At 37.7% G+C, this 27,630-nt stretch overlaps 1 protein-coding gene across 1 annotated transcript in view; it reads left to right on the forward strand.

Annotated features, from left to right (window-relative positions):
* The first annotated feature begins 17,859 nt into the window (after positions 1-17,859).
* The window catches only part of FAM65C (family with sequence similarity 65, member C), a 31,197-nt gene continuing 21,426 nt past the window's right edge, over positions 17,860-27,630 (forward strand). The window contains 6 exon segments of the mRNA XM_009585664.1: positions 17,860-17,960; positions 21,959-22,105; positions 25,364-25,442; positions 26,213-26,236; positions 26,363-26,416; positions 27,152-27,301. Coding sequence (XP_009583959.1) covers positions 17,860-17,960; positions 21,959-22,105; positions 25,364-25,442; positions 26,213-26,236; positions 26,363-26,416; positions 27,152-27,301 — 555 coding nt within the window.

The following is a 27,630-nucleotide window of genomic DNA, read 5'->3' on the forward strand; positions in this document are numbered from 1 at the left end:
AGTAATGTTTACATAGAACCGGGAGAAATCAATATCAATCTTTCTCCATTATGTAGGAAGAGTTATATTTATGATTAGAGAATGAACCTTGTTCCTCTTAGCTGAATACTCTCCTCACTTATTTCATATGGTAGGAACAAAGTGGTAACAAAGCATTCATCATTTTGTTTAAAAAAAGCTGGCTCACAGAATGTGTGCTCACCACAAGAGTTTTCTCTAACCATTGTAGAATCATTTTTAAACTTGTAATTTTAAGCTATGCATAGGTATCGGTAGCTAATATTCTGTGCGCCTATGAAGGCGAAAAGGGTTATCTGATTACATGTGTTTGCAGATCTCCCTCTGCTTCACATTCTTGCAGACCAGAACAACGACATAACTTTCTTCTTTCAGGATAGTTAATGTTCTGGCCCAGAATTATAGCACCAGATGTGTTGCCACAGAAACAATTTAAAGGGAGAAGAAATTGCAAGCAAATTGTCTTTCTAGTGGAAAATGTAAAAGCAGTATTCATGTTTTAGAGCCTCTCATTGGTTTCTGTTTGTGTTATATGTGCTCACAGGAGAGAATAAGGGAGAATTTTGCTTTTTTTGTTTCATACATCTGTTAGCATTTTAAAATTCTCTATACAGGGTTGAAAATTGAAAAATATTCTATTATGGGCATGAGTTATGTACCTCAGAGACATTTTTTATTAAATCCTGATTCTTTTTTAGAAACTTTTTCCTTGAAAAGTGTGCAGTGTGCTAGCTGATTTACTTAGCTCCACTTGCAACATGCTTTGGAAAATATTTCCAGTAATAGTTGTTTCTGTAAAAGTAAGGAAACATTTGACTATATAAAATTATTCCAGATTTTGATGCTGAGAATTAATAGCACATTCTTACTTACTACAATTGACATGCTGATGAAAAGAGGGAATGTATATAGGAAATATTTTGATTTAATCTTGCCTAGGAAGCCTTAAAGCAGCCAAAGCCCTTGAATTCAGCTAGTATTTCTTTTTCTCAGAGTAGTTGCCACAGGATACTCTATTCAACATATTATTTTCTCAACTATTATGAAAATATTTGTCTGAATAAAATGCAACATGAATTACCTTTTCACTTTTTTGACCACAGAAGGGCATCTTTATCCTACAGTTTTGCATACTGTTTGGGGTAGAATAACGATAAAAACATCCAGGAAGGCCGCACCTACAGCAGAACAGGTTGGCGCATGTAATAATTGTGTCAGAAACTCTCCAGATGTGGATACATCTAGTATTGGCAAAAAGAGGTTTTTTTGTAGAATTTATACTGATTTTTGACCAAATTAACTTAAACTAACAAAAATGCTGATGGAATTGTGTCTGCGCTGGGATTTCAATTTTATCATAGACTTATCATAAAATACAGCATCTGTAACTAACATTGGTGGGCATTTCTTGTATAAACTTGACTGAAAAATCTGAGAAAATTTAAAAAAGGCCAAGATCCACATATAAAGAGACTGGTTTTCACAGTTCTTTGTCATTCATGCATTTGGAAGGTCTTTCTCCCTGCAAATTTTGAAATACTGCTGGCTGGGTAGCTGAAGGAAACTTAACTGCATTTATCTTATCAAAAGCCAGGGTGAAGTTTGTGTCTCTTTGGAGTGATGGAAAATTTTTACCATATGCATCTCTATGCATAATGCTACCCTGTGATTTTAGAGGTTAATGGACATAAAATGTTACGCTAAAAAGCCTTGTTCTATTATTTGTTTGTTTTGTTTATTATTTTCCTGCTGTGAAATTTATTTTTTTAAATGTTTTTTTCATATATCCATACTTTTAAATGTCCCTTGGTTTGGAAATATATAATCTATTCCCTTTGTTACTCATTTTTTATACAAATCTGGGATCTTCACTCTTCCATTGAGGAAAATTGTTTATAACAGAGGAATCAGAATATATCCAGGTATACTAGAGTTAGAAACAGTTACTTACGCTTATGAAAATAGTTCAACTTTATTTTAAGTGTCCTACAAGAGTAATCTTTTGAAATCTATCGGTTTTGGAATTAGACTGCATACCATGTCACACATTTGAGTTTTGGCAGGTTCACAGGCATGTACATCACCAAACAAGATCTGCCATAAAGATAAGAAATTAATTTCTCTCTTGCATTCCTTATTCAGGCAGAACTCCAATTCTGGGTGTGGAAGGAATGCGGAGCTGGGCCTAGAGCTTGTGTCTGCACAGGTTAGAAATGAACTTTCAGTGTAAAATTTGGATCTGAGTCTGCATCCATATTTCGCTAAAAGACCACAGATATTTTAATCCAGGTTTCTGGTTTGGGTGCTCTTTAGGGCTGAATCAGTCCTTATGTTTGCAAGCTGATCCAAACGTCACCTTAATTAGTTCACATCCCTTTTGTTTGATCCCATGAGAAAATAGTTTAGTCTCTCTTTAGGCAGTAGAGCTTTCCCAGACAGACATTGTAAACTAGAAATATAGGTACTTACAATTTTCTTAAAAATTTCCTTTGGACCTGAAATTTCTTGTGCTTGGTTTCAATCCAGTATTGAATAAGACTGGAAAGTCTGAATAATGTCAGTTCAGCTGCATTTGAGTTATTCAAGTGCATTTTAAAAATATGTACTTTCCACTTACATTTTTTCCATAATTCTCTGCACTTACATAACCTCTGTTTTATTATTCAAATTGCCACAGCCTTGAAGAGGGAAAAATCATTCTCCAGGACTGGGACTCAACAGATAAACAAACAGGGAGGCAATTCAAAGACCTCAGTGTGCTTTAAAATCTTAGTGTTTACTGCTTTAGTGTTAGCATGAATAGGTTTATATTTCTACTAGTGCAGACAAAATAAAATGTGAATAACCTTCAGTTTATCTATGCACTGAATTTCTGCAATTTATACATTATGTAGTTGAAATTTTACAAAAAGAGTTAAGAAGGTTTCTCTGGATTATAAGGAAGGATTTTGTTTGATGAGATCTGTAAAGTTAAAACAGTAGACCCAGGGTTTTCAGAAAGGTTTGACACAGAGAGGTATTGCAAATACATATGCAGCTGTTTGAGCAATTATTACAATAGAGTGTACGTTTTGGGTAACTGTGTGTGAAAATGTGGCTAATACTTGATCTATACAGAAAGTTCACAGGCTTTTCTAAAGTTTTGAAGATAACTGATTCATAGCAAGTTAGTTACCTGTTTTTTACAGTGGAAGATAAAACAACATTGCCTTTAAAATGGATGGATCGTGTCTAAAAATGCATCAGTTTAATTCCGTCAGTAACATCACAGCTTCAGGATCACTATATGTTTGTTGTATTGGTATATATAACTGCACATTACTGTGTGCCTTTTTTCATGCTTTTAGTACAATAGTATATGCCCAGACTTTATGAAAATCTATCACTAGGCCTTTGTTATTCATTGTCTGAAATGGAAGCCCACACAGTGATCTTGAAGGTAATGCCACCTTTGAAGAGAGTCCTGCATGTAGAAAGCTGACGGGAAATACTACTTTAATTAACCACAACTCCCACTGAAACAATAGAAGCTATCCTTTGTGTAACTCTGCTGAAGTCACTGGATCTTGTTCCTAATTCCACTGAGGCTGAGTTGTGCCCCTCCCTTTTTCTGAAGTGTTCACATGCCAATGTGTTGTGCAACCAACGTAATTTGTTAACAAATAAAGAAGAATTTAAATAACCTTAGAAAATTAGTGCAGGCATCCCAGCTGCCTGCAAACAAACATTAGAAGTGCAAAACAAGTAAGTAAGAGTGCAAAGTATCTCAAAATTGCTTGAGCTTGGGTTCTTCAAGAACAAAAACTAAGTCTAAGGAGTATGTGCTCTGCAGGAGAAGGCTTTGGATGAGAACATATACTGCATCTTCTGGTAAGATCTCCAGTCCAGACATAATTTCTGCATCTGCCCAGCCTAGCTTGTTTTCTCCAGGGCTATAGTAATACATGATGAATCTTTCCCCCATATGTGTATGAATTTGACTGCTTTTAGTTTCATTTAAAGCAATAAGCAAGTATACTTTGACCTGTAATTGTCAGATTATCTTTACAATACAGTAAAACTGTAGCTTATTGTAAAATACCTCTCTTGAGTAAGCCAAGTCATATGGAGCAAAACACTATTTTCTATTATAACATCGAATGCACTGTGTGCCATTGCTGCTGTAACTGCGTCAGGATCTGGATTTAATTCTAGATCTGAATTAGTATATTGTTGGAATCACTTATCGAGATGTATATTTTGTATTTGAATGGCCATTTCTGAATTTTGAAGATCACCCAAGAGTGATTTTCTGCCAGTAAGTTCTCTGGGCTGTACATTCTCAATGACAATTCTGTAGAGGATCACAAATATGAGTTCATAAGATCAATGATCCATGCACTGATGGTTGGAGGGTCATATTGCAAGTGTGGGAAAACTGCCAGGGAACATAGAACATCACAGGGACATACTGTTCTATCTACTGCCTCTCCAGCCAGGCATGGTTCCTCATTAATGGGAAGGCGTATCACTGTTGTGCTTATAGCACCTTTCAGCATTCTGGACACTGCTGCCATCATCTCAGGCTCATCTGGCAAGATACGTGATGATTATGTCTTCCACAAATCGTGCCTGTCTGATGCCAAAAAAGCAGATCAGTGCACACATAGTGCCTTTGATATCACTGGAGTCATCACAATACTGTGATATTTAACTCTTTTGCCTATGTGTTGTCCTGAAATTTGAAGTTCTTTGCTGATGATTTCATCCATCACCAATTATCAATCAAGCAACAGCTATGTGAATATGGACTATGCATTTGGCCATCCATTTTTGCGTTAGATCTCCCTGCAGCTCAAATAACTATAACTTAATGCAATGTCATTTCCCTATGACTGTTGTTTGTCCTCGTTCTGTAAGGACAATAGGAGCTGATGAGTATGTACAGTGAATTGAATGATACCTTGAGTCTTTTGCTCATTGGTCTTGGGTAAGAGCTCTTCACACTCTCAAGTCAGTGTGCGTGTTAGCATTACAATTCACTCCTTCCACGTTGAAAGGGAACTAAGAGAACTTTCTTACAGGGGGCCCAGTTTTGTGAAGTGACACGATCCTATTCTGCAAGAGTGGTGTCAATTATAATTGGCTCATAGATAAGTAATAGAGTCTGGGTAACATAGACTAAGTCAATTTACATGAGAAAAATAAGTCTTGTTTTATGAGGCATGAAGGACTCACCTACAGATTTTTTTATAAACTGAGAATTGTAGTTGTTCTACACTTGCCATGTAGTCATACTAAGCTTTGTTCTGTGCTTAAATATAGTACTGCTATAATTTTGTCTCAGTTGAGGTTTTTTTTTTTGAATGATATAGGCATATGATAATAAAAGCTTCTGCAGCTATATTATTTTGGCAGTGTTGTATGCTAATACAATTTATTCTTTTTCCTGATGCTTTATAGCAGTACATCTGTACTAGCAAAGTACTTGTAGTATCTAAAGACACACAAGTAATAAGCCCCTCTCTACAGCTGTTAAATCCCTGTCTATATTACAGATTCCTGCCCTCTAAATTGGGTAAGGACTGTGAAAAATGGTTTCTTTTACCAGCATGGCTGAATTAGCAAAAGATGCAAGTATAGAAGCAGTTATAGTGCACAGTAAACTTGTGCGTGTTAGTACTAATTGTTTTAAGTCTGAGGGATAGTTTTAACTATGCTGATAGAAAGCACAGGCTTACCGAGTTGCTCCATTCATTCTAGGAGAACTTTTGTAGTAAAACATACCAATATTCTGATAGCAGTGAGGTGCTGGCAGTATAGGTACACAGAAGGTGTTCACATCGAAGGATTTTTTTACATTGTCTCCAGACTACTAATACCTTTCAAAACTATACTAGATGTATTAAAACGATAAAGCTTTCTTGTGTAACTGTATAGATCTATGTTACAAAGTTTCTGGCATAGCTGTGAGCGCTAAGAGGAATGTTAAAAATGACACCCGTAAAGATTTAGCTATGCTGGCAAAATACTCATATAGAATACTCCTTTTGCCAGGATTGCCTGTGTCTTTTGGGGAGAGAGGTAGAAACAAACTGGCAGAAGACCTCAGTTACCTCTTCTGTTGGAGTTTTGTTGTTGTACTTACACATAGATGCTGAGTAAACCAGTCCAAGGTCTAAGAAAAACTCCTTGTGATGCTGAAAAATATGAAACACTAAGCAGATGTGACTGCTAGTTGCAGTAAAAGCTTTGAGTCCTCAGGGAACCAACAATTGGGTTCACAGTCTTTGAAGACGTTTGAGACAGAGAGCTGATTGATTTTTTTTGTGCACAAAACTGAAACGCAGTTACATGAGTGACTCTTGCCGTGTTTGTTGATGATATTCATAACATTTCAAGGGACCTTAAAATTAGATTAGCTTTTGGCCTAAATGTTGAAGTGGTTTGATCTCAACTGATCCTGCTACTGAGCAACTTCTGCTTAGCACTTCCAGTTATGTCTAGTTATGTCTGCCTTTTTTTTTCAGTGAGTAGCTGTCTTGTGCTTGGGCTGGGTGATGTAGAAGAGCCTGACATTTCCAGGAATTTATTATCTCTGGCAGAAGTCTTGTTAATGTCAGTTATTGATAAGTGGGAAAGTAAACATGTGTCTGATTAGGCAGTGCACTTTCAATGGTTTACCACTAGTCTGATTTCATGTCACAGCACACAGTGATCCTCCAAAGAAAAATTCTTCTACCACTAATTAATTTTTAAAATTATTTTTACTGTATGATTTTGGTTATAACTTATATACTTTTTGCTCCTTTCTAATGTAGAAATTTTTTTCTTGTTTACAAATTTCAGTCACATTAGAGATATCAGTTTCTAGTCTTGCTAGAAATACTTCTGATTTAAGAAATAAGTGTGGCAACTGTATTAACCTTTAATGAATGTTTTCATATGCCCAAACAGATTTTTTCTATTTGCTGACTGTGAAATATTTGAATTTAATAGCAGTAACAAAAACACAGGGCTGAAAGTTTATAAAGGCCAAGGCAGATGTGCAATCAGTTATTCTGATGGAAGGCATCGCTACTCTCCTTTAGAGACGTGTTGTGAGCTCTCCCTGCCCAACTTACAGGAAGATAATTGCTTTAGAAAAAACAATTGAAACAGTAGTCTTTGCTAAGCTATCTTTTTTAGGCTGAAATAGGCTTAAGGGGCACTCCATGGAGTAATAATCATTGTAGATTTTGTAGTCGTTCCTGGGCACACTATGTCCAGAAGTCAGTACACAAGTTTGACTCTTCTGATTTTATAATTTTCAAGAGAGTATTGCTGTAATTCTGTTTAGGCTTGAAATAATCCAAAGCTGTCTTCTAGGCAGAACCAGACTGACGAAACTTGAATACCTGGTTTAAAAGGAAATGTAGTCTGGTTTAGACTGCGTTTTGCTTAACTACTCGCTTTACCATATGTACCCTAATACACATTAGTCTTTCGGCTGTTTCCAAAGCCATCTCCTTTTGAATGTTTAATATTTAAGAACCAATTAGTTCCATTTTGTTTTGTTTGGATAGTTTGCAATTAAGCATTCTTTCAAGTGGGCTTTATTTAGCTAATTCCGTCACAAAAATAAGCTCTAAGGGAATGAAGAGAAGTTCAAGCTAGCCAATGTTTATTTTTATTATTATTAATTTATATTATGGTAGTCCTCAGGGGAACTAGGGCCCCACTAAACCCAGTTTCCTCTGCATGTAATGACTTTGTCTCACAAAGCCTTATACAGCAGAAGATTTTTTTTTTGCTGCTATGGCTTAGTGCAAGGGACCCGCTCTATAGTGCAAGGGAGCATACTGATGAAGAGCATATAAAGAGAAATCAAGAATAATTTTTTAAGGAAGCTTAAGCTAGGAACCAGAGGGAAAACCTGATGCATCTTTTCTACAGAAAGCCAATCACTAATGCATTTTTCCAGTGTGAGCACCAAATCATGACTACAAAGGTCTTGTTCGTCCTCTCTCTGAAGTTATGGCAATGCTCCCAGTGACTTTGATGAGAGCGAGATAGGGCAGAGAAGCGATGGTCCTAAAAACCTTATCTACTTCTGAACTAGCAGCAGAAGACACTTTATATTTTAAGAACACACTGATGAGCAAAGTTGTTTAAAAAATTTTCATGTTTAGCCAGATTTCTATCAGAAGTTACGGATTTCACATCTGATCCTAAATAATTGGTCTACTTTATGTTTTACAGAAGTCTTGAAAGAAGTGATTTAGAGTCCTTTCACACCTGCTAAATGCAAAGGAGACACAGAGCCAAATCCTGGACTTCTGTAAATAGATTGATTTGAATAGAATTGCGGCAGTTCATATAAACTGAGCATCTGGCCTGCTCTCTATGGGATACTTGTCTGAGCTAACTGGATAGAACTGACATTGGGATGAACAGGGCTGTGAAGTGGAAGTGCCTTGAAGCTAGTGTAGTAATGCAAATTTTCATCATCAGTGGACTTACCATCCTTCTGCCCTCCCCTTATGTGGAAGCACCAGTCTTTTCTGTACTCTTTCCATAATTCCAAATTCAAAATCTAGGCAGAAGTTTTCCTGACCTATCTGTTCCATATTCCTGTCCTCATTAGTTCAGTTTAAAGGGGGTAAAACATCTGTTTCCAAGTACAGCTGTGTGGTTAGTATGTAGGCCTTTTTTTTTTCCATACAAAAATCACTAAATCTGGCCATTTAAGACACAGATTTTATACGAGCTAGAGTTGCCTGCGCAAAGTTCACCTCATTAAAAACAAACCCAAACCAAATAAAAGGAGAGAATAACAGCATAAAAAATGTGGGCCATGAATGTCAGAGCACATGTATTAGGAATTGGTAAGAAACGGAGGGGAAAGTACAGATATATCCACATATATTCAAAGGTTCTTGGTTTTTTCCACAAGTGAAGTTTACATGCTTGTGGAGTGTCTACAGAAAGGGAACATTAGTACAGAACACAGTGTTAGGATTGCTGTGACAGCTATGCTAATTTGTTAGAAAATATAATGAGTTCAAGCCTGCGTTAGAAGATACTGAGTAAATTCAGCCTAGATAAAATGTTCAAACACGCCAAATAATTTTTTGACGCTTCAGCTGTTAGCTGGCCAATAAGAGACATTCTAAATTGTCTTGATTTTCATATATCTTTCTAAAAAATACACCTTTTTTCATTATCTTAAGATAGGTACCAAGATTCACTAATCGGTAGTGGAAATACAGACTTTGAAAAAACTAAGTCTGTGTCTACTCAGCATTAAAGAAAATACTTTGCTTTAAAACATAAACCTTTTTTCTCTCCTATTTCCCTCTTATATGACATTTTGTATACTTTTCCTCTTTTTCCAGTGTTCTTTGGGACACTGATCCTAACTTAGCAACTTCATTATTTCTATGGCACAAGATTGTGTTGGTAACATTTATGGGAATAAAACATGGTTGCCATAGGAAGTTGACTTAATGGTTTAATTCTTAATAAAGAGACAATTTTCTTGATCAGGCAGTTAAATGACAGGTAGTTTTTCCCATTTCAGAAGCATGCCCCAGGACATATACTGGTATATTGTGATTCACAGACTTCAGTTTTTGAAGATATCAAAATACATCCCACATACTGTTGAACATAAAATTTCACTGTAACTGGAATCTGTTTTCGTTAATATATTCTTCTTAGTCTAATAATCAAAACATGTATCTATCCATCATGGTGATTTCTATTGAAGCTTAGACTTGGGACTTCCCACAACCTTAAGGCTGAGATAAAGGACCTTTCTTATTTCATAATTGACCAGAAAATAGGCTTTTAGGAGGCTCCTGCATTAGCCAATGGATGGAGACATGATCACACCTGGTAGGTCTATCTGTAACATACATTCAGGCATAGATTGGGGAAAACAAGGAGAATGAGGTATATATTACAGAAGAATGTTCCTTGGGGTTCCTAATTAAGAAGGAGGAACCTCTCAAGGACAGAATTGGTAGGATTCAGTGCCTTGCTGCTAGGCAAATTTTCCTTTGTCAGAAATGGAAGAGCCTGTTCATCACTTGTAAATTGCTCTCCCTCAGCGCCATCTGCTTCTTCTCTTGTTAGGAATTTGTTTTTAAGTATTCATTATAATGTAGCTAACTGCAGACCCAAATTCTGCCAAAGCTGAAAAAGCTGCAAGTCAGGCTAGCGTGTGGAGCCTGCCACATTCCTGAATCTCTGATTCAGGCTTGCAAGTTTGTCATCAAGTTTGAAATTGAAACCAGAGGAGCTAGCAGCAAGCCCTGTGCTCATAAATCAGCTGATAATGGGTGAATTGTTCTGTGCCTTCCCCTGAGGAGGAAGGGAAAACTCAATGCAAAAGTGCTCACAGCAACTAGAAGAGCTATGATGTAGGCAAGCATGGAGAAACTACATATGGCTATATGAATATGCCACATACTAGCAAAGAAAGTAAACGAGGATTTTGATTATATGCAATCACTGATTTTTTTCTTATTACAACATTACCAAAAAGTTACAGTGGAATTTACAGCCAACCTTGATTCCGAGTAACAAATTTTCATGAAAGAAATAGGCACAATACATCAGTGTGTGATCCGTGACAAGGTCTCCTTTGTGCTTCATTTGTTTGATATCTGCTGCCGCTAGAGGGAGGTAAAAAAATTGACCACAAAATTGTGTCTTGAAAAATAGTTTCCAGGTCATTAACTAAGTGCAGGCCAACATTTGCTGCTGAGATTCTACTGGAAATCTGGAATAAATGACTGATTAGTTTCTTCTGGATGTGCACCAGTATCACTGAGAATAGAACTTGGATCTGTATGCTTAGGTGAAAACTAATTAGAAATACAGTAACATTTTGAATTGCAGACTTGAAAAACAGGTCATCTTGGACTTGAAAGTAGAGTCCTGTGTTCAAAGAACTACACTAGAAATGGTTACATCAGAGACACTACCTCCAGCACTGGAGAAGCTATGTGAGGGGACTGCTTATGATATTTAAATTTATTGCTGCATAGGAAACCTGGACTCCAGAACTTCATTTCCAGAAGCTGGCATAAAGCTATAGAAGGGCCTAATGACTAAAGCAATAACTTGGATCAAAGCCGTTTATCTGATTTTCTTTTTATGGCTTGAATATGGCTAGGAGGAAAGTATGTCAGATATGCAGTATTTAAATATATATTTAACAGTTGAATCTGCCTAGATAAAATTTGCAAAAGTACCAAAATGAGTTACACACTGAAGCCCCATCTTTCTAAATAATGTAAGCTACGAATGTAATTCTTATTAAAAATCAGTTGAACTAATTCCTAAGAGCCTGAATTACTTTTGAGGATGGGATTATATTCCTGAATCATCTGAGATTTTCAAAATACAACCTGACAGATGTAAGTTTGGTGCAAAGTAAAGGGCCTGTCTAATAATCTGAGTTAAACAGGTTTAGGCCAAGAAGTTCTGTGGAACATATGAGCAGCTATGTAGGGAAGCAAAATCTTCCACCTGCAGCAAAATTACTATGTAATTGCTCACATTGCTCAGTCTTAAACCAGCAGAAATGTCTGGTGAACATGAGTGGAAGAATGATTGCTCATGGCACTGTACAGCTATATCCAATGGACTTTACAGCACTGTAGCTAAACATACCCTCTTTGATAGAAGGTGGTTTCCTGCATGGGTTGCATCTTTCTGCAAAGAAAGCTGAACAAGTTCAGCTGTCTACATTGTTTTATTCCCATTATAGGAACCAGGGGGGAAAAAGAGATGAGTAGGGGTGAGATGGGAGAGCAGGAAAAGTGCAAGGGAGAAGCAAAATTTACCTCTTAGTGCTTCAGAGACGGATGATAAAAGTACTAAGGGGAAAATTTTCAAAAGCTCATCACAGGCAGCTATTTGTCTCCTTTACCTCCATTTTCACGAATCTGTTTTACCACATAAAAACAAAATATCAAACATACATTTTCTGTATCTGCAGCTGCAGCGGCTCTTCCCCTGTCTGTGTGGTGGACTAGTTGCAGGTTATACGTGTTGGTGTGAGACACCAGTTCTAGATAAATGATATCCACAAGTCAGAATTCCTATGTTAAAGTGAATTACGTAAAACCTTTTCAGATTCTGCTGTGAATCCTTGTGCTGTGAATCCTTTCCACAGAAAGGACTTATCTGAAGAAAGGATCCCTATTTGAGCGTAATGCTGTGTTAAAATAGCTATATTGAGATGTAGCCTCAAGGGCACTTTCTGTCTCCCTAGTTCAAATGACTTTTCATCTCTTGAAAAATAACCAGATAAATTTTTCTTAGTTCTGCCAATAACTGTATAAATAGAATTTAAGGGGTTTTAATCATAAATTTGGAATGTTTATCTAGCAAAGTAGACATTGCTACTGAGGTCAATGGTTTTTCTAAAGAATGCTCGAGAGCAAAGATTAAATATAGTGTGTATTTTCCCAGTGGATTCAACACTGTGCTGTACACAAGATGGTCACTTCATTATTTGTTCAGTCAGCCTTCATTACATCTACCTTTAGAGTAATTAGGGCTGAGTCATGATGTTATCACATCTCAGGAGTTTCATTAATTTTAATGGTCTGGATTCTTTAGATGTCCAACACTGCAAAGTAAGTGCCAAGGTCTAGAAATTTCCAGCCTGTTCCATGGTACATTGAAATCACAAAAAGCTTCAGTGGTTCAGGCCCAGATCAGCCCTAAGACTTTGTGCAAAAGGTTTGACAATATTATGATAATCTGATTTTTTTTTCTTTATCAGTGTCATTAAAGACTCAGATGCCATTGTTTTCCGCAAGTGTTTTGGAATGGTTACCACCCATCATAAGCATTCAGAAGTGTTAGTTAATTCCATTGTTCCTGAGTTTTGAAATAAATGAGAGGAAGAAAAATAATTGTGATTACATCAATGTGATGGTAGACAAATGTAGCCCAGTTTGCAAAATTAGTCCGATATTTGACTTATGCTAGAAAATTTCTGGTGTAATTATGTTAGGGTTGTCTTTTCACCTATTAAGTATTTGCAATATATATTTCTATCAGCTAAGACCCTAAGACAGATGCAAATATAGCAGCAGAACAGTTATCGTGGTGGAGTTTATAATAAATTCAGGGAAGTGGAATGGGTAACTTAGCACCTTTGACTGAAGGGTTTTTTAAAACAGCAAATGATTATTTGGAATCACAGATCATTTCTAGGGTAAGTCCAGAGATTGTCTCTAAAGTCCCTAAATGTTCATCTACTCAATCACTACTGATTTGGGTTACGTACAGCGAAAATTGAGTTTCAGTAGAAATGGTATAGAACCAAAACACATTAATGGCAAGTTTGTTTGGCTGTCATGGAGCTGAAGTGAATTTTATAAAAACCATGCTCTGAAAAGAAAGACATTGATGCTAGGTGGCGACCCTACAATAAAATCGAGGTACTATCCTATGCAGAAATCCACTTACTAAGAGGATTTTCCATATAGGCACAAATATAAGCTACGTATTTTAGGGTCAAAGCTGCAGTTCCTCCAATAAAATGTTGAGCACATCTGATACTGAGAAAAGGGTCATGTTGTGATAATACCAAATGAAGTCAACTTTGTTTGGTTTCCACAGCTAGAAGATAGAATGGCTCTATTGTCCTTCCAAATAAAGCTAATGTAATATTTACAATTAAAATTATGTATAAAAGTAACAACAATAGTCTATAAATGTAAGGAGAAAGTTAGCATCAGGCGGTGTAAGACAAATTGTCATGATCATGTAATGTATCCAGAATCACAAACATGATCCTAAGACGTTGAAGTGATTGACATTTGATAGTTTGTGTTCAGTCATTGTGTTTATTTTCTATAGTGACTAATAATTTACTTGATTTCAAACTGGCTTTTATTTTGTTAGGCAGCTGCTGCTTGCTGAAGCCAGTGAACAGGGGATACCGACATACTAGTGAGATATGTAGCCACTTGTTGCCTAGGCTATCAACTCGATGTGTGTGTCCACAATTAGCTGAAGGAAACAGAAGTCTGGTACAGTTTTTGCAGACACACAACTGGGGGCAAGTGTGTGTCTCTTAACCAACTGATCATTCACAATTGGAACACTATAAATTTTAAGGAAACGCGAATACCTTACTCTAGCAACAGTTCACCAAGTTCAAGTGAACTTCTTGGAGATATTAAAAGAAAAACATGGCTACTAATTTAAAGTACAAAGCACAAGCAGAAATATTTTGCAAGAAGTCAGTGAGTCATATTTTCCTCATAAAATTGTTGAAACCATTGTGCCCAGAAACAATTAAATATGTGACTAGGGCTGGAAAAGTTTAGCCATAAACACAAACAGACACCAGTTTTTTGTTTGTAGAGGATGAAGGTCGTTTGGCTTGAGGAATATCCTAATACTAACAGAGACGAAGCAGAACATGCAATTTGAGTGTACTCACCGCTGCATAGAAGCTCCAATGTTTGGCCCTACATGCCTGGATACTTGGTAACACTGAAGGTTAAATGCTAATAGTCTACTATGGCAAATCATTGAAACAGGGACAAACATACTCCTTTAATTTGAAAAAAATACTCTTTTGATTTATATTAAAAATACATTTCTGAGACCTGAAGTCTCGATCTTGCAAAATTGCATGTAAAATGTTTGAGTCGATTAGTACCTGGCAGTTTGGAGGTCTGTTTAAGACTCTCAAGCTTTATAAGACTTTTTCAAGACTCCTTGTTTTTTCCAGTAGTTCAGTGTTTCTATTGCCCCTGGCAATAGACTCCTTCAGTTTGGCCTGATATTTTTGCGCTCTACATATGCCAGCCCCTAGCTAGCTACCGTATTCACATTCTGTGCTTTTTGGGAAGATTAAAAGAGAGAAAGTTCCTCTGCTCCCCAGCGTATAATCCCTGTATTTATGAGATTTGGAGACATTGGCCTACACAGCAGAGGTTACAGGTTGGAAGACAGATTTGAACTCCGCTTTGTCGGGGGTCCTTATCTGATTTATTTCTAGCCTGAAGGGAGAGTTGAATTTGAGATGTGTCCAGATGCTTTTTCTCAGGGGCAGTTGTAGCGTAGCTCAGCACTTTTATACAGACACTCTGGCTAGCAAAACCCTCTGTTTAAACAACTGCATTTATAAATCTTTCTTACAAATAAAATGTTGTCTTGACATCCTACTTATGGTCTTCTACTCAGAAGTGTGAAATGAGCTGTAAGATTTCTAGGTCGCTACAAAAAATATATATGCAGGTGTGTACCAAGCGGTATTTGACTTTGTGGACATTATTTCAAAGTAAGAAAGATAACCCCTTTAATGGTGCTTTCCTAACATTATTTAAATTCTCTTCGTTCTTGTAAGAGGGAACTGTGAAAATGTGCTTGTGAATTGCTTTTGAATGTAGCTACGCATTACAGCAGAACATGACACGGTCAGTGGCCTTGAGAACTGAGCTTTGTGCAGTTAAAAAAACAAACGACCCATGAGAATTTTTAAATGCTTATGGCTATGCACAAGTGAGGTCCAATTCATCTCTCATTTCTACTAATTTGCAACAGTGTATCTTCTTGAAGTCCAGAATTATATTTTATTTATAAAACACATGTGGCAACAGAATAAAGTCTAGGCAATTTAAGCAATTTCTTTCTTTCACCAACTGAGTTTTGGGGTCTGTACATTTCTAACTTAGTTCTTCACATCTAGAGGTCAGATTTTTACTTTGGGAGTCTTCTTATCATTTTCCACTTTCTGTTCCCTGTCAAGGGTCTGCCTGATTTTGTTTGTTTCATATCTATGTGCTTCAAAGGCTTTCAGTCTCATGCTATGTAGGCTTTAGGAGTCCTATAAAATTAGACAAGCTTTTCCTGCACTTTCTTCCGCCCTTTTACTCGTGAACTAACTTTCCCAAGTTAGAGAGCTGAAGAATAGATCCTGGGAATCTGGCTTAGCCTTGATGAGGGATGTGGTCAATAACCATGAGGCTATTCCTTTTATTTCTTCCTTTAACAGCTTGTTATGCAATTACATTTTTCAGTAAGTTGCATGTTTTTTTCAGTCTAATGATCTGTTTGATGGGGTGACTCTTCACAGACTTATAAGCATCTGAAAACTAGAGGAAAGAATGGAAAATATTTTGAAACTTCAGCTGTGATGTGACGCAAGTACAATCTCTGATTAAGGGTGCATCCTTTCAAAGCAAGAGAACATAAGTGCTGTACAGTTTGATTAAAAGGTGATTAAGATGCACCTAAATTTTTCCATGTAACAGATTTCTATCGATACTACTGAAGCTATGGAGTCGTGTGGACTTCAATGTACTGAGATACAAAATACCTAGCCATGCCCAAAACCTCTTTTGACAAACTAGGTAGCTTACAAAGCAGGTAGCTATTTGGCTCAAATTTATCATTTTCACATCTTGTTCTAAAATCTTTTGCCTGTTTTTCATGGATGTATTCATGAGCTTGGCACAGCCTGTAGAATAGACAAAGAAATGGGAGTCTTAGACCTCAGCCCAGGGAACTGACTGACCGGCTTCTAATGAAATACTCAGGTCTCACTGCAGGATCTCTGCTTGTGGAAATCCATGACAACTTTTGTTACTGCTTTAGCAGATAATGATACCTAAAGCATAGTCACTCACAGTAATTCCCTGTACTTGTAGACTAGCCCAGAATTAGCAAAACACTCCCAAATCTCACCCCTCTTGGGAAGTACAGTTCAACCATTCAGTTCTTTATATGCAGTCTGGAAGAGCATTGAGTTAGGTTGCTCTCCAAGTTAGTGGCAGAGCCAGGAAAAGAGCCTTATCCTGACATTTCTGGGCCTCTAGTCTGACTAATTGTAGCCATGCTGGTGGGATAATGTCAGTCATAGGGGTTGAGTGCGGATGTTTCTTTCCAGTATCTACTCTGATAGATTAAGAGCTCACTGTTCTTCAGAGCACATTCTGTAATGTAGGACAAACTTTTGCATGGAGCATCTCCATGTAGAGCCCTTTATTGGAGTTTGTACTTCTCTCTACAAATAGATACTCCAGCTTTTTGTTTTACGCAGTTTTACTCAGTTGTGGTGTTTACATTACACCAGCTTGGGGGGGAAAGGAAGGGAATTTTTCTGTATATTAACTGTCTGGGTGATTTTCTACAGCTGCTTTGAAGGATATGTCTGTTACTTATATTGTAACTTGGATTCTATAGACATATGGCAGAGAACACAATTCTCCAGAAAGCAAGAGTTTGACTGATGGAAAACAGAAGAGAGCAATCCAAGAGAAATCCTGCCAGAGGAGGAGCATGAACCTGAAATTTACTGTTGAAACCAGACTTCTGCCTTGGGCTTAAGTACCACACTCAGCCAGTTCTACCATTGACTTCAGTGTGGCTCTGCACAGATGCAAGGAACTGCTTTTTGGACCTAAGTCTGGAGCTTAAGTATTGTTCTGGCATCCATACGGATTTGGAAATACACTGGTTGGCCTGAACTCCTTAAGCAGTGGGACAATTAAAGGGTTTTTAAAAAATCAGAAATGTAGAGAGCCTGTGAATTGAGGCTATTCTGGCTTTTACATAGTGAGTTTGTAAAATCAATCAGAAATTGAAGAGGGCATGAGAGATTTCATTTTAGACTGTTCAGTCCCTTATTAATTGTATTGTGGATGGCAACAGAGGAAACGTGTATAGCAGACAAGTCTTTTTTTTCTATTTAATCTACTGTCTGTTGTTCTGACTTTCCACTTTCATGCAGCTCAGCACTTGCAGCAGCACAGGTCTAAGCCTGAACTGCCAAGAAGGTTTTGACTCGTCTGTTTTTCTGTTTATTTCAGAAGCCGATAGACTTACTGACTGGCAATCATGTCGGTCAAACTCACATTTGTCTCTCCTGGTGATGGGGGTGGTATCAGCAGGAGTTGTTCCTTCACTGGATTCAGCACTGTACAAAGCAGAAAATTAGCGTAAGTAACACAAAAAGAAAAACACCTGATAGTTTGGGCAACAAATATTAGGTACTGTGAATGTATTTTTTCACCTAAGACATCTATGTGTAGAAGTTGTTCCTTAATTTTTATCTTAAAACTATTGAGTGTGGCCATGGTTCACTGATAAATAGCTGTACTTCACACCAGACTGTCTTACTACTATACACGCTGTACTTCAGAGATGGCTGGATTTCAGAGGTTATGTATCAGACTGTTAATAGCATCCATTTCTTCTAGAAAAATGAAGGACTGCAACCCTTCCTGCTAGCAGCCTAGTAGTAACTGGTATTTTCTGACTAAAACCTTCTGAATAGTTATGGTAATTAAAAATCTCATAGACCTTTAAAAAGATGGGGATGTTAATGGTGAATCCTGGCAAAATATGTAACTGAACCCAACTCAAGTTCTTCTGGAGTTACTTAAGCAGAGCAGCATTACATGAGAGGACGGGCTGCTTTCTGGCAATGCCAGAAACGGGAGGAAGGGAGGAATACAAACAGGCCAAGAAGGTCACAGCAAATTTGCTGCTATCAGTAATAGGTCTATAGTATAGCCAAGGTTGCAGTCCAGTCTTCCAGTCTTCAGTCAAGCCCTGTAGTTGCTAAACTATCCTGCACTGTTTTTCCCTGTTTGCTTATCATAAATTGTTGTGTAGCATTGCTCTATGTGGATAACTGTGCAGCTCTTCCACTAGAAGTGCTCTTGTTCTTTGTCTGAATTTAGTGATCCCTGTATAGCCTGTTGAGTGCTTTTAGAAGATATGATATATAAATGGAAAATTAATATAATCTCTGACTGCCAGTGCATGCTAGAATAATAACAAAGTGAATCATTTAGCAGTATCATAAAGAAGTACTGGAAAATATGCCTCTAGAAGTATTGTACTGAAAAAAATCTTATTGTGTATCAGTAAAATACCTGACTCATGTCATAAAATCTATTTTCAAAGAACCAAATGACTGAATTATCCTTTTAGCTAAACACAGCATGGTAAAGTATGAGCAAAAATGAAATTCCAGCATGATTGTGATGTAATTAAGAAGTCTTCACATTTGAATAAATTAATTTGTTGTGGAAGCTGAAAAATACTATTACACCTAGCAAAGATCAGGCATCTAAAATCACAGCAATCGCTAAGATCTTGAGAAAAACACTGTCAATAAATTATATAAACAGACTTGAGCTCAAGTACATAGTGGGAGTTCTAGCAGGGAAAGGATCTACCAGGAAAAGTGTTGAACAGCTGTTTCTCCAACAAAGGCACAGGCCAGGGTGAGAATGTTCCAAACAGAAGAGTTCATATATCCCTTAAGATTATTCTGTTACTTTTAGCCGCAAAGGTTTTCTAACCAAATGCCTCTCTTTATGCATTTTTTATGATGTTGCTTTTCATTATTTAAGTGTTTAGACAGACAGTTTTGTTCAGGAATCACTTCAGTAAGGAAAATTTGTGTACTAGATACTCAGTCACAGCCCAGTGAACACCCGAGAGCCTTCCCCAGCATAGTGAAGAAATTATTTAATCACCCTTTCCTAACTTATCTCTCCCTCAGGCACTGTTGCAAAACACAGCAGGAGATTGCAGGGGCCCTATGCAAGGTCTATCCAAAGGATGACACACAAATCAGGTCCACATGGAGATTCTTAAGCAGATGCTAAATATACTTTTGCATTTCTTTAGCAACTTCCTTTTGAGGCTCTCAGTCAGACACACTATTTCATTTTTCCTCACAATGGTCTCCACAGGAAGTAAATATTATTACTGTTATCTATAAAGGGGGAAATCTGATACTTAAATTATTAAGTTCACAAAGGAAAGCAGCAACATAGCATCTAGCTTTTAGCTACTGTCCCTAAAGGCCCATGTCAGCCACTTAACTTTTCTATTAAATGTATGAAAATGGGATTCTTAACATTAGTGCACTAAGTTCGTATGGGCTACATCAGTCAGTAGGAGATACTGAGGAAAACAGTGAGTTTTAAATCCCAACCTATCCATGTGCAGTGCTTAGATGCTATACTTGAACTGAAGGGAAATGATTTCCTGAATTTAGGATTTGCAGTCCAAAACTCTGAAGGTAAATATCAAAGTCCTTTCCCTTCCAAAAATAAACAAAACACAGGAGTAATTTGGGCTTTTTAATTTCAAAAGATAGAATTATCTTATATCTTCCATCTGGTATCTTGCTAATTAGAGTACTCATCTAAAGCATGGAACTGGATGCTATTTCCGTCTTTGCATGAAAGACTTTTAAGTGATGATCCTTCTAGGAGACTCTTTCAACTGCTGTTATTGGCTAGACTGTCCCTTGCTGTTGAAACCCTCTCACTTTGCATGGAATACTCAAAGATTCATTATCTTACGAAAGAAAACAATATTAATGTAAGTTTCTAATTTAACAGTTGTGTTCCTCATTATAGGTAACCTAAGCTCCAAATGCTTTGGTTAATTAATACTTTACATTAAGCCATCATAACAAACTAAGATAATCATTGGGGTGAAGAGATTAAATAGGCAGTAATGTTTGGCAACACCTAATTTTATCAGATTTTTTGCAGATTATATGTTAAAAAATTGAGTTAAGTAGAAATTTAGCACCAGGATAATTAAAGTAGTTACTTGAAGGTTTCTGTAAGAGGACTGGGGATAGCTCTCAGGTGTGCTGGGCCTAGGATTTAATCACCAAGCTCAATAATCTCCTTAGGCCTTCAGTCACATGCCTAGAACTTAAAACAGCCAGTGGCTAAGTATTAAGCTTGTTTAAGTTCATCATTTCTCCAGGTGAGCTGAATTTAGGACAGAGATTGTGGAGAAGACGAAAAGCTTCTCTGAGAGCAACCAGTTGGCTTGGCTTGGTGGAATGGGAAACTTCTTTAGATAATGTTATTTTAGAGGCTTGACTTACAGGGAGTATTAACAAAACTGTATAAAAATAACTAAGAGGAGTGTATAGATAGAGGTAAGCCAGGCAGGAATCTGACAACGTGAAAGAACCATTTGTAGGGAGCTCATTTTCTGGTTTAAATGTTGTAGATATATATAACTAATGGCTTGTGGTATTCTAACTCTAGGTTGGCACAAAAAATCCTGTGTGGGGGACTTCTGTTAGAAACAATATTTAATTTTGGTTTTGTAGTTGCTTTTAGAAGTAAGTAAGTGAGGTGTTAGACACTGAAAAAATGCCTTGATAATTGTATCTTACAGGCAATCTGGGCTTGGTAGCTTGCTTTTCTAAAGTGTGGTAGGGCTCTAGGCCATCATTTAAATGGATGGTGAATGCAGACAAAGAAATAGCTATTTCTAAAGGCTTTTTATGTTAGCTTTATCAGTTAGACCTTGAGCAGATCAAAAGTTTGTTGCCTCGTTTTCCTGAATTGCAGGTGAGAGTCAGAATGGGAATGTCCTTGCCCTGCAGCATGGCTTACTTGACTATTTCTGTAGCTGACCCAGCAACTGGTGTGAATGTGCACACAGAAACACGGCCTTAGCTAGCTGCCATGCATGTCTTTTTAGACAACTGCTAGCAGTATGAACATTAACTTGTTATTAACGCGGTATAAAAATGAGCTTTTCTTTTTCTTGCTCAGTGCTCACCCCCCTTCCAAAAGAAATGGGGACCTGCACAATTTTTCTTTATTTAAAAAGGATAAAAGAGAACCACCAGGCACCTCAAAGTCTGCGTCAAGCTTGGAGAAAGAGATGTTTCTTATTTAAATTATTATTGTTAAAGTCACAAAAAACTGGCAGCTTTTCTGCACTAGGTATTTAGGGCAGAGCTTTCTATGTTACCTGTTAACTTTCTACTGTTACCTGTGAAAGTACTCTCAGTGTGTCCAAGAGCTTTTTTTCTTTTGAGTAAAGGTATATGGGATTGGGCATGTAACTTGTAGCCTGGAAGCTTTGTGGGTTAGGCATCTCTTCTCCCAGGTGATGGGGTTTGCATCTTTCCCATATTTCTTTTTTCTTTCTACAGAAAGTCTCTCAGCAGAAGTTCAGTGAGATCAAGAATGTCACTGAAATCCCCCAAGGCTTATAATTCCCTGCAGAAGGGGGCAGTCATCTGGGATCCAAAGCCACTGCAGGTGAAGAAAATTTTTGAAGCTTTGAAGAAAGGACTTAAGTAAGGACTTTTTAAATATTGTAATTTACCTTACCTAGTCACGCTGCTTAAGTCTGTGTATCACAGTTCTCTGTCTCTATCTGGCATCTCTAAACGTATGTAGTGACTTTCCCAGACACTGGCTTGGGACCTTGTAAAACAAGTTTCATTTACTCTCAGACAGTCTGCTTGCAAACAAAGTGCTCTGATGTTTTTGTTTGTTCCTAGTTTGTTACACTTCTCTGAAAAGTCAGTGACAGGTAGAACTCTGTGGGGAGATTCTCCATCTCTTGGGGAGCAACTAAGCTCTCTTGAGGAAGGGAGGCTTTCGGAGCATGCAGGGTGGCAGGCAGGAAGCCTGCAGATCAAGGAGAGACTTGGATAGGGATGGGACAGCCAGACCTGGGGGGTGATTGGCAGATGGAGAGAGAGCTGTGTGGAGTTTGCTTTGACTCAAAAAGCTGACTTAAAACCAAGTCTGAAAGTGAGGGTGTGCCCTGCAAGGACACAGTGGGGAGGCTGGTCCGTAAACCATTTCTATTCTCTGTATGCTAATGAGAGAACACTTGAAGTAAAGAGTTAGATATTCTAGTGGTGTGGTTTGTTTTGGTTTGGTTTTTTTCCTTTTAATAGAATTAAACTCTGGAGTTGAAAAGTCTTCTTCCATCTCTGGGTGGCTTGTTGTAAGGGAAGGGTCTAAGCAGATCCACCTGAAAACTTCAGCTAACTTGAGGTGATGAAACAGAGCTGTAGCATAACTCCATCTTCTTATGGCAATGTAAATAATATTATCTTGCTTTAAATGTAGCACTATTTCAGAGTTGTTATTATGGTTGACTGCACAGTCAATGTTGCATCAGTACAGACTTGAGTGAAAAGGCTAAAGACCAGTTTTGTCCATTGTCTCCGTCTGGCAGATATGGGGTGTGTGCAGCAGACATAATAGAGATCAAAGGAAGGGCTGGCAATCTGTGTTTAGGGTATTCTGGCTTTGAGGAAGCTGTCGGTTACCTCATAGAAACACTGATATTATTCAATGCTGAAATGGCAAATAAAACATGGATGAGCTTGCTCTCTTGGTATTATTGACTAGAAAGGAAGTGGTGGTAAGTGCTGTTTGCCTCCATCAGTGATTGAAACTGATCAACCTTTAAGTGAGTTGTCAAATCTTATTATATAAGAATACATCTTAAATTGTTACAGTTGATGTGGATGGGTCTAGTCTAATATCATAGGAATTTCATTTACACCCTGAAGCTACTATCGGAAGATAAAATACCTTTCCTTGGATTTGTAAACCCTGGAGCTCTTCCTGCTGGCATCCTACTAACTAACAGTTCCTTCATGTATGTTGCTGCTGTACTCAGAATTTTGCTACTGTATTAATTCTGATCATAGTTTGTTTTCTTAAGCAAAGAACATAAAAGGCACTGTAATAATACGTTGTAAACTCAGATGCGTCCCATTTTTATTCCAATAAAAGACTATGAAGTCTTAGCCCTAAAAATATCAGTCAATGTCTTATTAGTGGGTTCAGATTTAAAACAAATAATGAAACCAAATGTTTTTGCAGAGTTGAGAATTTATCAGAGCTTAGGGAGGAGAAATTATAAAGTGGATCAGAATTTGTTCCCAGTTCTGCAGGGAATGCCATATGATCAGACTCCTGCCAAAACTGAGTAGCTAACTAATCGACTACAGAAAACAACTGTATCAAATAGCAATGCAAAGTCCAAATTTTAAGTAGATGCAGACTAAGTCCACTTGGTGCTGGAGTGACTTGAATTTGTAGTACAGAACATGTTTTACGTGCCTGTTTCTTTATAGCTATAGCAAATAACTCTTTTATTCTGTTAACCATCTGGGTACCATTCCATCAAGCTGGCAATTCTAACATACTTAAATCTAAAAGTGATGAAGCTCTTCTGAAAGGAAAGTGAACCCTTTTCTGTCACCAGCCATGGCTACTTCTGTACTGAGTTGTTAATAGGCAAGTGTAAAGAGCAGACAGCTGAATACTGGAGCCACTGGGTGTCTTGGGGGGAACTGGTTTTCTAACAGTAAGAAAATGAAATGCATCAAAGCAAATGTGAAGAAGTGCAGCTGTCTAAAATGAAGTTATTTTGACTGCTCAGAGACTGTGTCTTGTAATGTAGTATTTACCAGGTGACTCTTGTTCCCTTTTAAGTATAAGAGGAAAAAGTTACCCAAGTCTGCTCTGTATTAAAAGCAAAGTTGGAAGAAGATGGTCTCAGCAGAAATGGTTGTCCCTTAGGAGTTCCCACAGGGCCTTAAACTCTTGCATGCAAGCAGCTCTATAGAAGCCATCTGGCATGAAGTGCTTCACACCTTGCAAAATAGTTCTCATTCTGGAAAAAGTAATGGTTACATTACTTGTCTAGCATACTAAAAGGTGGTATTCAGGTCTGTTTGCTAAAACACTGAATCACATGTGCCCTACCTTACATGTGGAGTACTTCTATGAGCTTGATTTTGTAGCACAAGTGTTTCATGTTGCAGTTCTTTGACTTTGTAAGATGGGGCTGGTTGATGAATTCTTACTCCTCAGTAACTGTAAGAAGAGACTTGCTCAACAAATGAACTGATCTTCTACCTTACAGAAAAGGTTCCAGAAGGCCAAACAGGAATAGTTAGAGAAATCTGAAATGGAGATCTGTGAGCTGGGTTATCTGTGTCTTAGAACTTGCTATTCTCCTCTTGCATCCCTCCTTTCCTCTTGCTTTTAGTAGTACTTCCAGCTCTACTGTCTTGTTTCATTTTGCCTCACATTCTCAGAATAAAGCCCATCTTTCGCTTGAATTATCTATTTTAGATGAAGGAAAACAAGAAATAGTGAATGTCTGAGTGCAGTGTGTGCATGTGTACATGTATATACCCTATGCAGCAGTGGTAGCCTTCTTGAGTTGCACTGTAGCATTCCACATCGTGGAGGAGTAAAAAGGATTCAGGAGGATTCCTAATGTACAGCATCTTTAAATGTTAGGTAACAGTAACCAGCATCTTCTGGCACTCATTGTGTATAGATGCTCCTCTAGGAGTGACTTTGCATTTAGGACAAATATTTGTCTGTGGAAACCACTCTTTTTCATCTGTTGACTCATGTCCCTCTATATAGCCATTTGCATCTCTAGAGAGTAAAACAAGGTAAGTTTTCTAGAGAAGGAAGTTGCTTTGTAACGTTCTGCTGAAAAATCCTTTGGAGTGGTGTTATAATGAATGTACCAGAAGAATGTAACACTGGGTTTTCTTCCTCTCCAGTGAATACTTGGAAGCACATCAGGCTGAATTGGATTATCTCTCTGGTCGACACAAAGATACAAAAAGGAACTCCAGATTGGTAAGATGCTTTTAATGTTAAATACTTAAAATGACTTTAAAAATAAAGTCACAAAAGTAGATGCTCTTTCACACCTGGGACTCCCAGGGGTTCTCCAGTTAAAGCACTGAGGTGAGGTCCAGCAAGGCATCACAATCAGAAATGTACCAAGCAAGTTAGCTCTAGATGTGAGAATTAAACTTGGGATTTCTCATTTTCAGTATCCAGCAGTGTTCTTTAGATAGTGCTTCTTTACTGGGATGGTATCTTCTTGTGTCTGTTTAGTGATCAGTGTTTGTACCTGACTCTGTATGGACACAAATGCTAATAAAGATCAGGCTTTGTTTTCCATAGTTGGTGAATGTGTCCTTGTAACCTAGATTCTGTCATGTTCGCAACTCCCCAGAAGTACCTTCAGCAACAGTGCTAATGAAAAGACAACTCGCAGATCCAACTTTGCCTTCCACTTGGGAAATAATAGCTAGATTAAAAAAAAAAAAAACACACCAGAAACTCCTATGTACCATGACCAATGTCCAAGTCCTTGTTATAGCTGGTGGTGAGACTCTTACTGTCTTATTTCAAGCATCTGCAAAACCAAACCAACCAACCATGCACAGAAAATGGAACTACTACTAAAAATATTGCACTGTCTCCTTGTAGTAAACAATGCATCTTAATTTAGTGTAACTGAAGACGTACATAGTGAGTCTTGCAGTAAATATGAAAGTATTGTTAATATTTACAAATATATATGCTCTCCTGTTCAGCCTGTGCTATTTCTCTTTCAGGCTTTTTACTATGACCTGGATAAGGTAAGACTATTGAGGATGAGATGAAATGTTGCAAATAGAGAAAAATGGATGATGTGTCTGCTGTGTTACTTAAAGGCACATTTAGGAAATAATTTCTCAAGTCCCTCTCTCTCCCCTCTTCAAAAGCAAATCCGGTCTGTGGAGAGATACATCAGAAAACTGGAGTTTCACATAAGCAAGGTAAGGGGTTTTATATCTTGTACGTGTAAGGCTTATACTGCCATATAAGCAACCTATCTAAATAGAAAATATTTTGATTATAATTCATCTGAAGGGGAATAATGCTGGGTACTTTCTGAAAGCTGTAACCACTCTTTTTACAGAAGGAGGGGATTTATATTTATTTATCTTCTTGAATGGTTCTATTCAGGCTGAATGTTGGGCGCAACCCGACCTGAGTTTGCCTGTGAAACCAGTTTGCATACTCTGCCGATTTATGCAGAAAATGCTGCTGTGGGAAGACTTACATGTTCTCCTCTGCTTCCCACAAGGAGCCAGATGAGCAGTTCTGTAGAGTGCATGTCTGCTGTGTGCCATCTGCTTCCAAAAGAATGAAATCTCTCCTCTGACATAGTTAAAGGTGTAGGTGTTTCAATCAGTATTGAAAGAATTGAGAGAATCAGTTTCCTGCTCCCCAAGTAATTTTTCTCTGAACAGTGTTACTCTACTCCTTGTCTTCTAGTCTGATAATAGCAGAGCAAATTGTTTCTCAATATCCCATGCTTTTTTGCAGGAATGTCTACAAACTGTTGCACTCTAATCAGTCTGTAAAATGCAGCATTCTGCTACTAGTGGGATTTGGTTGTGTTTTTTTCCAGGAAAGACTACTGATGTTCCTTTCCAAAACTTACTAAAACTATGCTGGGGTAATACTTGTTCATTCTTCCCCCCACCCCCCCACCCCCAATCTTAAAGGTAGAAGAACTTTATGAAGCTTACTGTATCCAGTGCAGACTACGAGATGGAGCCACTAATATGAAACATGCCTTTTCCTTGTCTCCTTCCACCAAAGCCTCCAGAGAGAGCCTAGTGGAGCTTTACAAGAACTTCCAAGAGTGCACAGAGGTGAGAAATACTACACACATGTAACGAAGACCTCATTGTTCCTTAGCAAAAAATGTAGTAGGACTTGCTGCTGGCTTTTTTTTTAATGGTGCGGGTTAAAAACTTAACATGTGAATGAAATACAGGTACATAATGTGAACTGAAGCTTGTGAGATAAATACCTTACAGGCAAAGCTCTTGAATTCTGTGCCCCTTTTTTGCCCCTACTCGGCTTGGCTTCATGCATTCGTGAAGACAAGTGAAAAATCCTTTGAGTTTCTGCTTTAATACTAGGGTCCATTATGACTTGCATTGGAAGTAATGGGATGAGAATTGGATAATGAATAAGC

The sequence above is a fragment of the Fulmarus glacialis genome, unplaced genomic scaffold, assembly GCF_000690835.1.
Source record: "Fulmarus glacialis isolate BGI_N327 unplaced genomic scaffold, ASM69083v1 scaffold45540, whole genome shotgun sequence".
Taxonomy (NCBI): Eukaryota; Metazoa; Chordata; class Aves; order Procellariiformes; family Procellariidae; genus Fulmarus; species Fulmarus glacialis.